The sequence below is a fragment of the Sinocyclocheilus anshuiensis genome, unplaced genomic scaffold (assembly GCF_001515605.1).
Source record: "Sinocyclocheilus anshuiensis isolate Anshui unplaced genomic scaffold, SAMN03320099.WGS_v1.1 scaffold602, whole genome shotgun sequence".
NCBI lineage: Eukaryota > Metazoa > Chordata > Actinopteri > Cypriniformes > Cyprinidae > Sinocyclocheilus > Sinocyclocheilus anshuiensis.
In genome coordinates, this window is record NW_015547658.1 from 181,241 (window position 1) to 195,307 (window position 14,067).

The 14,067-nt window shown below is 39.7% G+C and overlaps 1 protein-coding gene and 1 long non-coding RNA gene across 2 annotated transcripts in view; both read right to left on the reverse strand.

Annotated features, from left to right (window-relative positions):
• Positions 1–14,067, reverse strand: part of lypla1 (lysophospholipase 1) — a 26,949-nt gene that overhangs the window by 2,896 nt on the left and 9,986 nt on the right. Inside the window, exons 7-8 of the mRNA XM_016504437.1 lie at positions 12,404–12,416; positions 11,521–11,622 (exon numbers count right to left, since the gene is read on the reverse strand). Of these exons, the coding sequence (XP_016359923.1) occupies positions 11,521–11,622; positions 12,404–12,416 (115 nt within the window). The remainder of the gene's footprint in view (positions 1–11,520; positions 11,623–12,403; positions 12,417–14,067) is intronic.
• Positions 562–5,010, reverse strand: LOC107702202 (uncharacterized). The gene is made up of 3 exons (XR_001635739.1): positions 4,921–5,010; positions 3,469–3,477; positions 562–571 (listed from the first exon to the last, which is right to left on the reverse strand). It is a non-coding gene; the product is annotated as an uncharacterized LOC107702202 (long non-coding RNA).

Here is a 14,067-nt window from a genome sequence, read left to right on the forward strand (position 1 = left end):
TATGAAAAATAACGCGATTAAAATATTTTAACGCAGTTAAGGCACTGGCCCCGCCCCAGACCTGTACGTCATCTTACATTTCATACAGTTGACTGTTGACAAATATGATGCAGGGCAACAACTTCATAAATGCCTGAATTTGATAATCTGGGACAGGTCACGTTGTAATCTGGGACATATGTATTAGGCCTAAAAAAGCCTATATTCACCATACTTTATGCATGCCAAACACAATATCAGCAATTTTTAAAAAGCATTATGAAAAAAATGACAAGTAGGCCTACAGAGATCTCAATAAGAAAATGTGCATTCCAATATCAGGAAAAATAATTTCTATCTCTAATATACTGTGTTAATTCATTTTAATTCATTTAAAACTATTCAAATTGTTTAACATTGTATTAACATTTGAAAGAATCAACTAAAATTTAAGCAACAGCAAGCAACAATTTGATTAATGGATTATTCAGTCAGTTATTCAAGTTCTCCATTCTATTAAAATTGGGGCTACTCAGGGAACAAACACTCCGTGTGTGTGTGTGTGTGTGTGTGTGTGTGCGTGTGTGTGTGCCTATTTAAAGATCATATTTTGGGTTCAGTTTTTCTGGAGATATTATGCTTTATTAGTAAGGTGTGTACAGAATGTGGTCTTTTAATGTCTAGGTACATTAAGCATTCTTTATATGAATGGAAAACGCTTAACGTGTAAATAAATACGTTGCGTTCACATTTTGGGCTTATGTACGTATCTGCACGTAGCATATGCTTTACAATTTTGTCTTTATCACTGTCTTGGTACATTAAGTCACATGAAGCCTTATTTGTGTTGCGTTTTAATGTCCCTGTTCAAGTTCTGCTAATTCACAAGCTGAGTAAGTCATACGAAGGTGATGTTAATTAATAAACCAAACAAAATCAAAACTTATAAAAAAAAAACAGCAACATGATACTTTTATTAAGTGACAGGCAGTGGGTTTAATCGGCGACATTTTTAATAGATTTACTATCCGGCGTCTGCTTGTCATCTCCGCGACCTGCTTCCCTTGGGGTTTTTAGACAGAGAAAAGGCAAAAAAATACACTGCATTGTTCAGTTTTCTCTCAGAACCATGATCGGAGTTACTTTTGCAATTCTTGATGCAGCAAGAATGACATACAATGGTGACATTTTCCACAATCACGACAGAAAGGCAGCGCAATCCTCTCAGTATGGCGGATAAACAAAGAAGTTCCCTCTCGAGCTTTCACGAGACATCACGGAGATATTTCTCTGTTATGGGAACGATATTCAATCCCGCCGTGAGACAGGCTACGAGCAGCCTGTACAAGTTACACACTCAGCGAAGATAGAACATACACAATTCCCAACCAATAGCGACGCTTGTTAGGCGGGCACTATGGCAACAATCTGCAAGATCTGCGCGGGACCGATAGAGCCGCTGGATCAGCACGACTACTGCGTCGCCTGCCTGGGCCTGGGCCACGCAAAGGCGGCGCTGGACGAGTCCAACTGCAGGCATTGCACGGGCCGGACCTCGCGGCCTATTCGGGATGAGGCCCAGTGCCGCTGGTGGGCCCTCCCGGTGACGGGAGCGTCATCTTGTAGCTCCACCAACCACAACGGTCGCCCCGTTCCCCGGTCTCACTCCCCGAGAACTGCTTCCACCCTCCTTCCAACATCGCGGAGTTTGTGTCTTTTAGCCAGGAGGAGGGGGATGACTCGATGTCCATCTCGGCCTCGGAGAGGGAGGATTGGGCGGGATCGGAGTCCGATCAGCCGGACAGCATGGGGCCCCCAGACCTCCAGGAGGAGCTCACCCACCTTGCCAATAAAGTGTATGCGTCTGATGGCGAGGCGGCTTCCGCGCTGCAAGCCATGGCAGTGCTGCAGGTTTTTCAGGCGAAGCTCCTGCAGGCAGCGGAGGGCGGAGCCCTCGCGGCAGAGGCCATTAAGGATCTGCGCGCGGTGACGGACTTCGCGCTGATGGCGACGAAGCGAGCGGACCAGGCTGTGGGTAAGGCCATGGGTTTTATGGTCGTCCTTCAGAGGCACCTTTGGTTAAACCTAGCTGACCTGAAGGATGCTGACCGTAAAGTGCTGTTGAATGCTCCTGTGACTCCCTCCGGCCTTTTTGGTGACGCCATGGAGTCCATTACAGAGCGCTTCGCGGAGGCTCAAAAGCGCACCAAAGCCATGAGTCACGTGATGCCGAGGCACGCTTTCCAGCAGCAGACGGCGAGATCCAGATCCTCGTGCCTAAATCACTATCTACCCCCTTCAGAGCGCATCACTGGCTCACCTCTTCCAACCGAGCCAGGGCCAGCTAATCACACTAGTCAAACGAACCGGGCTTTGGGGGTCAGGCACGCTCGGGCACGGTTAAATTGCCTAGTGCGTCGGCGCCAATGGCCTCGTGGGCAGCTCGCCGACATGTAGCGCCTTTGCGCTTCGGGCGTCCCGAGTTCGAGTCCCGGCTCGTGGACCTTTCCCGATCCCACCCCCCTCTCTCTCTCTCACCCACTTCGCTTCCTGTCGCCCTACTGTCCTATCTAAATAAAAGGCATAAAACGCCAAAAATAAATCTTAAAAAAAAGATTGCCTAGTGCGATACACCCTTATTCTCCAGCATCCCGCACACACGAGTCTCTACCCACCCGCACTCGCCCATCAAGTGTTATCCCGCGCCGCACTCTGCTGCGTTGGGTCCCGCAATAGTGCAGGTCTCTACTCGGGAGGTGCCTGTTATAATGTTATGATCGAGGCTCTGGACTCTGAGCATAACTTGTTTTTCTATAACAAACTGTAAAATATTTTCTATAAAAACTTAATGCCCTGGCAGTGGCAAATAGCTTTGGTTTTATATTTAATTTGATTACATTAATGTTATAAGTTGAGATTTACAAGAAATATTTTAACTGCTACTATGTAAAAGGAATACTGCTGTAAAAAAGCACCTTATTTGTTTAAAGTGTTTGCAAACCAAATGTTATTGCACTTTTGCTCATATAGCAGTACTTTTAAATGAAAAAAGTGCACAATACACTACTTTTGAATTCATTATTGAATTTTGTGCATAATGCAATTAATCACAGAACATCATGCGATTAATCACGATTAATTAACAACAAAAAAAAGTAATCATTGCCCAGCACTAATTAATAGTTATAGACACTGCAGGTATCTTTATGCAGTTCTCCCTTGTAGTAAGAATGGAATGTGCAATATCTGTATAATAGATATTAAAGTGAATCCTGCTTTATTCTGTCTTTTACCCGCTAAGATGCTAGCTTCATATTGTGTGTGTGTGATGAACCATACTGATAAGAGCCAGGCAACCTTGAAGTACAGATAAGTGTTCGGTGTGTATGTGTGTGTGTCGGCATCTTTCTCTGTGTTAGATGAGAAAACTGTCCTGGAGAAGTTCATCATCTGCTGCCATTCTGATCAGGAATAGGTCTCTGGAGAGACCTGTTACGTCTGACCCCCTGATCTCTGTCGCCTAAATGACCACTTAGAGATATGCTTTGAGTTTTACGTCCATATGTGGAGATTTGCTAAGTTATCTAGGTTTCAGCCAACCAGAATGTTCCTACCCTATGTATTGACGCAATTAGTGACCTCTGTTAGAGTATAATTACTGGTGTTTCGAGCACGTAAGCAGAGCGGCCCACAAACTTGTTAAAGCTGACTTCTGACTTCAAAACGGGGGGAAAAGGGAAAAAAAAAACTTTAAAGGTATAGTTCACCCAAAAAAAAAAAAAATGTCATCATTTACTCAAACTTAAATGACTTACTTTCTTTTGTTGAACATAAAATAAGGTATTTTAAAGACTGTTGGTAACAAAGCTGTTTTGCTTACCAATGACTTCCATTGCATGAATGAAAAAAGAAAAAGAGAGGTTTCTCAAATTATCTTCTTTTGTGTTCCATAGTTTATGTTAGGCCGTTGTAGCCTAAACGTTTATGTGTAATACATTTTATGTTGAATCAAATAAAATATTTCTTTCTAAAGATACTATTTGTAATGTCTACTTAATTTCTCATTTAACACAAAAATAGCATTAAATAATCTTTTGGGGGTATTTTCACAGCCAAATGTTATTTGCGATTAATTAGATTGATTAATCGACACATCATGTAATTAATTAGATTAAAAATTTTAATCGACTGACAGCCCTAATACACACACACACCAAACCCTTCTGTCCCAGAAGTAATCCCCTTGTCTGCTGAATTTCCTATATGGGGAATTGCTTTCTGGTGTGTATGGGCTGCATTCACTACCACCGAAGTTCCAGAGCCAGCGACGTCCGCAGAAGAATTGCCAGAGGTGGCGGCTGAGGCTGCAGAACCTCCAGAGGCAGCGGTGCTCGTTTTGGATTCTACGGAGTATAGAAAGTAGAAAGTAGTGTATTGTGCACTTTTTTCCATTTAAAACTACTGCTATATGAACAAAAGTGCAGTAACATTTGGTTTGCAAACACTTTCAACAAATAAGGTGCTTTTTTACAGCAGTATTCCTTTTACATAGTAGCAGTTAAAATATTTCTTGTAAATCTCAATTTATAACATTAATGTAATCAAATTAAATATAAAACCAAAGCTATTTGCCACTGCCAGGGCATTAACGTTTTTATAGAAAATATTTTATAGTTTGTTATAGAAAAACAAGTTATGCTCAGAGTCCAGAGCCTCGATCATAACATTATAACAGGCACCTTCCGAGTAGAGACCTGCACTACTGTGGGACCCAACGCAGCAGAGTGCGGCGCGGGACAACACTTGATGGGCGAGTGCGGGTGGGTAGAGACTCGTGTGTGCGGGATGCGGGAGAATAAGGGTGTATCACACTAGGCAATCTTAACCGTGCCCGAGCGCGTCTGACCCCCAAAGCCCGGTTCATTTGACTAGTGTGATCACTCTGCGCCGCGGTTCGTTTAGCCGGCCCTGGCTCGGTTGGAAGAGGTGAGCCAGAGCGCGGTTCACTTGGGCTCAGGCGTGGTGCGCATGTAGTGTGAGCGGACCGCAGAAATTCTGATACATGCAGCATGATTGCGTGCACATTTCTGAGCGGCAAAATTATAGATCTGTAAAGCAATATATTGTGAGAGGGCCGTGTGTTATACTGCGTCCCAAACGACTCAAAATAATAAACCACAAAGTTAACAAAATGATGCACTCCACTGTGCTGAGCGAGAGCGCTTCTCTGCTGTCTTCACGTGCTATCGGAAACTTCCTATTTCCCACTTATGAAGTCGTGAGTGCTTCATGTGAGCCCTGCTGCAATCTTAGACCCACCCAAAATGCTCTCATTGGTTGAGATAACGCATTAACGTTGACAGCCCTAAAAAAAAAATATATATATATATATAAAAATAAGGGCTGGGCAAATTAACGCATGCAATTAATCTAAACATTTTAAAACGTTAACATTTTTTTTACGCAAATTAATCGTTTGATAAGGTTTGACCCCAGCTTCTTGCCATCATCGCAGCGCGGATGGTTATCTATCATTGTGTGATAAGCGTAACATTACAGTGAACGCTACTTAATATGATGGCAGAAGACACGACGCCTGGTGTGCTGAACAGCAAGTTTCATTATAAAAAGCTTCCAGACGGAAGTTTGGATAAAACGAAAGTTGTGTGCACTTATTGTAGTGATGAACTGTCCTTCCACCGAAGCACGACAAGTTTGAAGTACCATCTTCGGGCCAAACATAGTTTTGCGGATGTTAGCAAAGATGCCAGTGCTGAGACAGCATCAACAAGCCGTGCTCGTCAAACGACACTGGATGAGTGCAGCCGGGGCAAGCCTGTCAACAAAACAACAACAGCAAAGCTAACTAATTCCATCACTAAATGGATCGCCACAGACTGCAGACCCATCAACATAGTTCAGGACCGTGGGCTTCAAGACATCATTCAGATTGCCTCAGGTGACCCATCATACCAGTTACCTTCGAGGGGAACTATTGTAACAAGAATACATGAACTGTACGACACTGAAAAAGCTAAAAAAAAAATTTAAAAAAAGTGAGTCAGTTGGCAGAAGGTACTTTCATTGCACTTACTGGAGAACACTGGACATCAGTAAGTAACCAAAACTACCTCAGTGTAACACAGCACACCTAATCGATGACAACTGGCATCTGCACTCATTAGGGTGGCCATATGAGCCATTTATATGGGACACGTCCTGGCCATGATTTTTATATTGCCTAAAACATCCCAAGTAGTTTGACCAATAACATGCAGGTATTGTACATAATCGACCAATCGTGGCGCGTGAGAAGAGTCAAAGCGATGCAAATACGCGCAAGTGTTCGTTTGTTCGTTCGACTTGAAGCTGCACCGATCGTTGTATGACAACAAAGTACCGTGAGAGCGATTTGAAAGCATAAGGAGCCATCTGCTCTGCTCTCTATAGCTCTCGTGAAATAATGTCATACAACGATCGATCTGCACAGTGCTAGCAGCCAAAACCTGGATAATTTAGGCAATATAGAAATCCTGGCAAGGGTGCGTCCCGACCATTTACCAAATCATCAAGAACTTCAAGGAGAGAGGTTCGACTGCAGTGAAGAAGTCTTCAGGACGTCCCAGAGTGTCCAGCAAGCACCAGGACCGTCTCCTCCTGAGGAGTCAGCTATGAAATTGTGTCACCACCAGTGCAGAGCTTGCTCAGGAATGGCAGCAGGTTGGTGTGAGAGCATCTGCACGCACAGTGAGGCCAAGACTTTTGGACAACAACCTGGTGTCAAGAAGGGCAGCAAAGAAGCCACTTTTCTCCAAGAAAAACGTCAAGGACGGACTGAAATTCTGCAGGAAGTACAATGATTGGACAGCAGAAGACTGGTGCAAAGTTATTTTCTCTGATGAAGCTCCTTTCCGACTGTTTGGGACATCTGTAAAATCGATTGTTCGGAGAAGAAAAGGTGAATGCTACCATGAGTCCTGTGTTGTGCCAACAGTGAAGCATCCTGAGACCATCCATGTGTGGGATTGCTTTTCAACCAAGGGAGTGGGCTCTCTCATAATTCTGCCCAAAAACACTGCCATGAATAAAGAATGGTATCAAGAAATATTTACACACACATATATACATATTATATATATATATATATATATATATATATATACATACATACATGAGTAGATGTGTGATATGGCTGTATTTCGGCCATAGGTAATCACAGCATGCCGATATACAGACATATCTCATGGCTACAAGTGTGTTATTGCATTTATACAGTACAACAGTTCAATGGCACGAGTGTGCAAATACATAAAAAAAAAAAAGCTGTGTCTTTAAAAGCCTCTGTTACTAATTCGAAAACGTCACTTTAGAACTAGTAACAAAGTAATGTTGAGATGTTTCATTAAAAGCTGATTGTATTACTGTATTAAAAGTGTTGTACTATGTATAGCAGAGTATTATGAGAGAGAGCGAGTGACTAAGCAATCCTGATTACCTGCATCTGATACAGCATTGATTCTTCAGATCAATCTCATATTCACAATAAAACATTAGTTTGAATGTCCGATAGGCTTGTATCATCCTTTCATCTGTTAAGGGTGATTCCAGATGACAGCGCTGCTTGGTTTATCTGTTGGCTGCGTACAAGCTGGTTTTGAAAGAAAAAATTACTTTCTTGTTCAAAACTGTGCTTTACTATTTTTCAATTTAAAATCTTTACTGCTGACTCATATTTGCATATCATTGCACTTTTGTTGATTTTGATTGCTGCCATTGTCCTCATTTGTAAGTCGCTTTGGATAAAAGCATTTTCACGACGTAGCCAGCTATGAGGTTACCGAGGTCTGGACTTTGGCGTTTACGAAAATAACCTTGGTTTAGGGTCAGCGATATCTTTATCTTATCTTATTTGCAAAAGGTCTGAAATAATTTCGGTTTATTTTTATTTATTTTTCGGTTAATGTTTGATTTAATAGCAATATCTGGCAAGACTACATCGCCGGCACTTAAACTGACAGTAATCAAAAAAGCCCATGGACATGTTATTGCTGAGAGGATATGACATTCGTTAAGGGAAACGCAAAAAAAAAAAAAATCATGATATTATCTGACAGAATCTTTATCAACGCTGTCAAAAACAGTAGCATTTAAAGGTGCTATAGAATGGAAAACTGTATTTCCCTTGGCATAGTTGAATAATAACAGTTCTGTACATGGAAATGACATACCGTGAGCCTCAAACACCATTAAGCGAGGATAATAGCAAAAATGGCAGATCATGGAAATAAATGTTATGTTCCAGGCTGTGCAGGGGATGTGATGTGCAGGGATGGGTTGGTGTCTGTATTTAGAAAGGCACGGAAAACAAATAACGCGCGTTCTAATAAAATAACGCGAGCCACTAAAGGGACATGGTTAGCTGTTTGCTAGCGGTAGCCTGTTACATTACAGTACATAAGATTTCACTTACAACATAAACAGTGTAAGGAGAGATGACTGAGGATGATGGAGAATGATTTACAGATCCTGAGCACCACTGACAAGCATCTGATCTTGTAAAATGTGTGGTAAGTACTGCCGCTGTAGTTTACATAGAGCACGTGCAATCGCAAATCTCGAAAGTGAAAGTAAAACGATCGTGCATTCGAAAGCAGTTTCAATGCCCCGCATATTAATAGCGGCTCCCTGATGCCCGCATTTTATACGTATACAGTATAATTACCCAACAATATAACTGCGAGAGACTGAAATATATATTTTCCCTGTGTTTCCTTCCTGCTGTGTGAGCTACTGAAATGAGCCACACTGTGAAACAGACAATCAGAGCAGAGCTCAACATTGAGCCGCACTGTGAAACAGCCAATCAGAGCAGAGCTCAACATTATTATTCATGACCCTTCCAAATAAGGTAAAAACAGACCATTTCATTCTAGGGACAAATCCTAGGGTTGTAAATGGACATGTAAAACCGTTTCTGGAGATTTTTTGCCCTTACCTAAGCCACATACCTTCTATGTAGATATCAGAGAACAATTGAAAATATTGTATCAATGCATTCTATGGCACCTTTAACACTAGTACACAGATCTGTAGAACTAGTAGGTTACAGAATGAATTTTCACAAAGGCATGTTAAAAACATTTATAAAAGGAACTATATACAGTATACATTTATAATAAGCAACTGATAAAAATATCCACCCCATAGTAAAGTATTAACAAATTTTCATGCAATAAACAGGGTACGATTTAAAAACGATCATCCCTCCAAAACAGAGAAAATATCTTTCACAAACCACAAACATCTACGTGCTTGTCTCTTTTAAAGTGTTTATAATGTATATAATGAGTTGTATTTGTAGGGGTTATTATAGCACAATTCTTTAACATCGAGTGCTTGTAATAACTTCTGATTGTGATCTAAAGTTGATTTTTATTCTATAATAGGCAGACAAGCACTGTCTGTTTCCTTTGTATGCTTTATAATGGATTGAACGCGACACCTGCTTCACATTTGTCATACACATTCTTTATTTTTATAAAAATATCATGAGCTGCATAAAACAAATACAGAATATATCGTCATAATCATATGTTTTGCTTTCATATTTCATGTATAGAAAAATGTTTCTCTCATTTTTTCATACGTAATGGCAGGAGATATTATCCCATGATTGACAGATCTGGAGTAAATGTGCTCTGAGCTCTGACTCCTAACACTCACGCCCGTGGAAGAAAACGGACAGTGCTCTTCAGATTACATTCAGTGGAGAATTAATAGAAATTATATTCTGTATAAAGAACATGAGAGAATAAATCTGTTCTCAGATACCAATGATAACAAGAACGCACCCTCTTCTCTCTCAGAATACTCTTCTAAGTGTACTAATAAGTTTATAAGAAATTGTCTTGTGCAGGAAAGCTATCCTGGTCCAATAAGGAGGAACTATATTTTTCAACATCTAAATAGGAAATCAGTTAATGAATTTGGATACAAATATTTGTTATTTCCTCTTCCACCAGAATATAAAGAAGTGCACTTTAAAATTTTTTACGATATTTATCCTGCTAAGGAATTTCTGAGATTAAGATTTAATGTGGATTGTAATATTTGTCAATTTTGTAATAATGATGTAGAAACTGTTGAACACTTATTTTTCCATTGTTATCTGGTTAATTCGTTTTGGACTGAAGTATGTAATTGGATTAAACAAAGAATATCTATTTTTCCATCTATTACTTGGGACATGTTGAAATTTGGAGTTCTTTTGGAGGACAAAAGTGTAGACTTTGTTGTAAATTGTTTACTCCTCATATTAAAATACTTTATTCACAAATGTAAAGTTCTGAAAACAGCACCCCAGTTTAATGTCTTTAAAAAGGAGCTTGCCATGTATACAGAGGTCCTGAAAATTATGAGAAGTGATAAAGCCAAGAAATTATTTGATTTGTTTATTAATAAGTGTGATTTTGTTTAATTCCCTACATTGTTTATGGTTGCATGAATATATTTTATTTTATTTGGATTAATGTCTTGTATGATGGTTTATTTCTCTGTTATAGTATGATTAATATGAATGTCTCAGTCTGTGAGGACTTACAGTTGTGTTTATGTTAGCCTATTTTGTTCTGTTATGATGCTTGAAATGCAAAATAAAATAAAAAATAATAAAATAAATAAAAAAAGAATACTCTTCTTCTGTGTTTGTTTACACTGGTTTTTGAAACGGCACCACCACTCTCACCCTTTTGTGCAACAGCAGCTGCTCCGGGCACGTGATCTTAGCTCAAATTAATTGGATGGCCCATTATCGCGAAGCGACAGGGAAAAAAAATCGACACACAGGACAAAGAAAATCCTTGCTTTTTCGCGACGTGTCACGCGAATGATCGAACCTGATGTGAATAACCCATAGGGATCTATTGTTTCGATTCAAAAGTGTCATAGTGCCGAACATTCACGTCGAATTTTCACATTCAGTGTGAAAAGGCCTTTATGCTGTACTCCTTTTATTTCATGCAGCAAAAGCAATAAACCCTCCAAATCACAGGTAGATTCAAATGTCCATTTCATCATTCAGTAGCAAAACACATTGCAGATTGTAATAATGGCCAGATTTATGCTGGTTACATTAGCTATTGACAAGATAGCATTGTCCAATCAGATTAAAAGAAAAGCTTTAGAGATGAGTTCCTGTGGCTCAGTGGTAGAGCATTGCGTTAGCACCACAAAAGGTCGTGGGTTCAATTCCCAGGGAACACACATACTGATAAGAAACTGTATAGCCTGAAGTTGCTTTGGATAAAAGTGTCTGCTAAATGCATAAATTATTATTATTATTAGATGAAAGTTATTACATTTTTATAAAAAATGATGAAGACATTTTTATAAGAAAATGCACTAATAAATTATGCAGGAATATGAAAGATTATAATTTAACAAGTTTCCAGGACAAGAAAATAATGTAAACCTCATCATCTGAAAAATATTTTCAGAAATGCTGTGAGGTTGATAGAACTACCAGTTCCTACAATAACCAACCTTTGATAGGGAGTTCCTGAGGGGCAACCAGCAGCTGAGAGCAACCACACCAGCCAGCTTCTGATGAGTTGTCAAAGCGGTGTAGAGAGAGAGGGCTCCGCCCTTTTACCATACACAAACAAATCAAGCAATCATTAAAATATTATAGTTTCATTTATGTGTTTTCAATCGTGTCTAACTCCAGGGCCCTCATTTATCAAGAGTGCGTAGAAAAGGTTTTATATTTTGTCCTACAAATGAAATTTAGAATGTAAGTACAAAAAAAACTATTTATCAAACGTGCGCAAGTGGTTCTTACACACGCCAGTATGTAATCATTGTTGATAAATCCCACGTTCTTAAGCACCATGCTCGTTCACGGTCATTTGCAGTCAGAAATGCCTCCAATGAGCCATATATGGTATATAGGTGACAACACCTCTCTTTATTATCAAGTGAATGTATACGTCCTCACCAAAGTCATGGCAAAGAAAGCTGTACCGACTGAGAAGCCATTCTGTGCTCTCATTAAACTGATCAGCGCGCTCTTTGAAAACCCATTCTCTGCGCATGCAGCACATGGTTTGCCAAATCTTCCAGCAAAGCGAGATCAGCCATGACCATATAGCAACATTTCAAATCGACTTCCCAACTGTCCTTTATAGCATTTAACTAATTGTGCAAATGTTTAGCTTGAAATATGAAATTATTATTTGAGTATTTGCAATTAAAGGACATAGGACACATGCGGCGGCACTTTCTTTTTGTAGTATCACCATTCTACCACTAGATTATCTGCGTAAGCATGCTCAGAGTTGTGCTTATATTTACACACATTCCTATGTATAAGTACAAGTTGGTAGATCCCACACTTTGCGTGAAACTGTTTTTACGCACTCGTTACGCGTGTGTACGCACTGTTGATAAATGAGGGCCCAGGACAGGAGTCAGGACAGACAGAATTATAGTTACAAAGACTTAAACTAGGACATCAGGAAAACCCAAAATCCAGTGGTGATTTTGGTGGTAGAAAAAAAACTTTTCCCCTTCAAAATAATTCTAAGACTGGTTCATAAGATGTCTGTTGATGAGTTTGTCTACATTACTGTCTATATCATTAATAAAGTCTGCTTTTGGGTTCATTTTTTAAACATCTCATCTCAAAGTACAGGGTTCGTACACATTTTTATCAATAAATTTCCATGATTTTCCATGACTTAAGACATAACGCGGGGCAACTTTTTGAGCAATTTTGCCAGGCTACTTTGTTTGAGCAATGTTGCTTGGTCACTTTCCCCAACAGGGTCTGGCTGCAGACTTGCACTTGCACTCTCAGACTTGCACTCTCAGACACTTGCGCTTCCACAAGTGACGTCACTTGCAGTCTTTATTTTTTATTTTGTTCTATTCATTGATTATTTTTTGTTTGAATCTCTCAACATTTTACAACAGTAGCCAGGTGGTGAAGACAAGAAAAAAGAAACTAAATTACAATGTCACTTGCAATTGCCACTTGCACTCTCCGCTACCTGCGTCACTTGCAATCGACACAAATCGTGCGTGTTGCCAATGGAGACTGTGGTGGTGATTTAAGGATTAAAACTAATTTAGTACAATAATGTACATGGTCCTCCAAGAAAAAGACAAGATCCGCAAATCCGTGGCCACAGAACAGCAGAATATGAACGCAATGCACAAAGTCTCTCGTTAAGCATTTTCCTCCTGTAGAAAAACAAACACTTAATATGGTTTAATGTATTAAGATGCTATTAAAATAATAAATTCAATATACAGTTTATTAAAATAATGAATATGTATATAGTATTTTCCACCCATACAGCAAAACGTGGCATATGTGGCATAATGGACTAAGATGATAAAGACCAAACTCAATATGCTCCTCTTCATTATTAAAATATAGGCTACATAACTATGCACAGGCAAGCAGGTGAGCCCAGAATAAACGCAACACGCAAAGTTTCACATTAAGCGTTTTTCCATATAGAATAAACTTTCTACAGCTCTTTTATATAATTGTCTTTGTCCATTAAGCTACGTTACGTGTTTTATTTATAACTATTTTTTATGGGAGGAAAATGTTTAACGTGCAATTTAATGCACTGCGTTCTGGGCTCGTCTGCTTGCCTGTACGGAGTTGATCCTTTTATTATCACAATGCATTTCATAATGCATGTTCATATCTGCTGGTCTGTATATACTTTGCGCCAACAACAAGACATATAGGATACTGAATTGTCTTTATCGTCTTAGTCCGTTATTATGCCACATTAAGCATTTTGCTGTATGGGAGGACAAGTGAAAGTTTGCGCATTGTGTTCATATGCCATGTTTTGCGGTATGGGAGGAAAATACTATACACATATTCATTATATTAATAAACTGTATATTGAATTTTATATTTTAATAGTATCTTAATACATTAAGCCATAGGTGTTTATGTTTTTCTATGGGAGGAAAACGCTTAACGAGAGACTTTGTGCATTGCGTTCATATTCTGCTGTTCTGTGGCCACGGATTTGCGGGTCTTGTCTTTTTCTTGCAGGACCC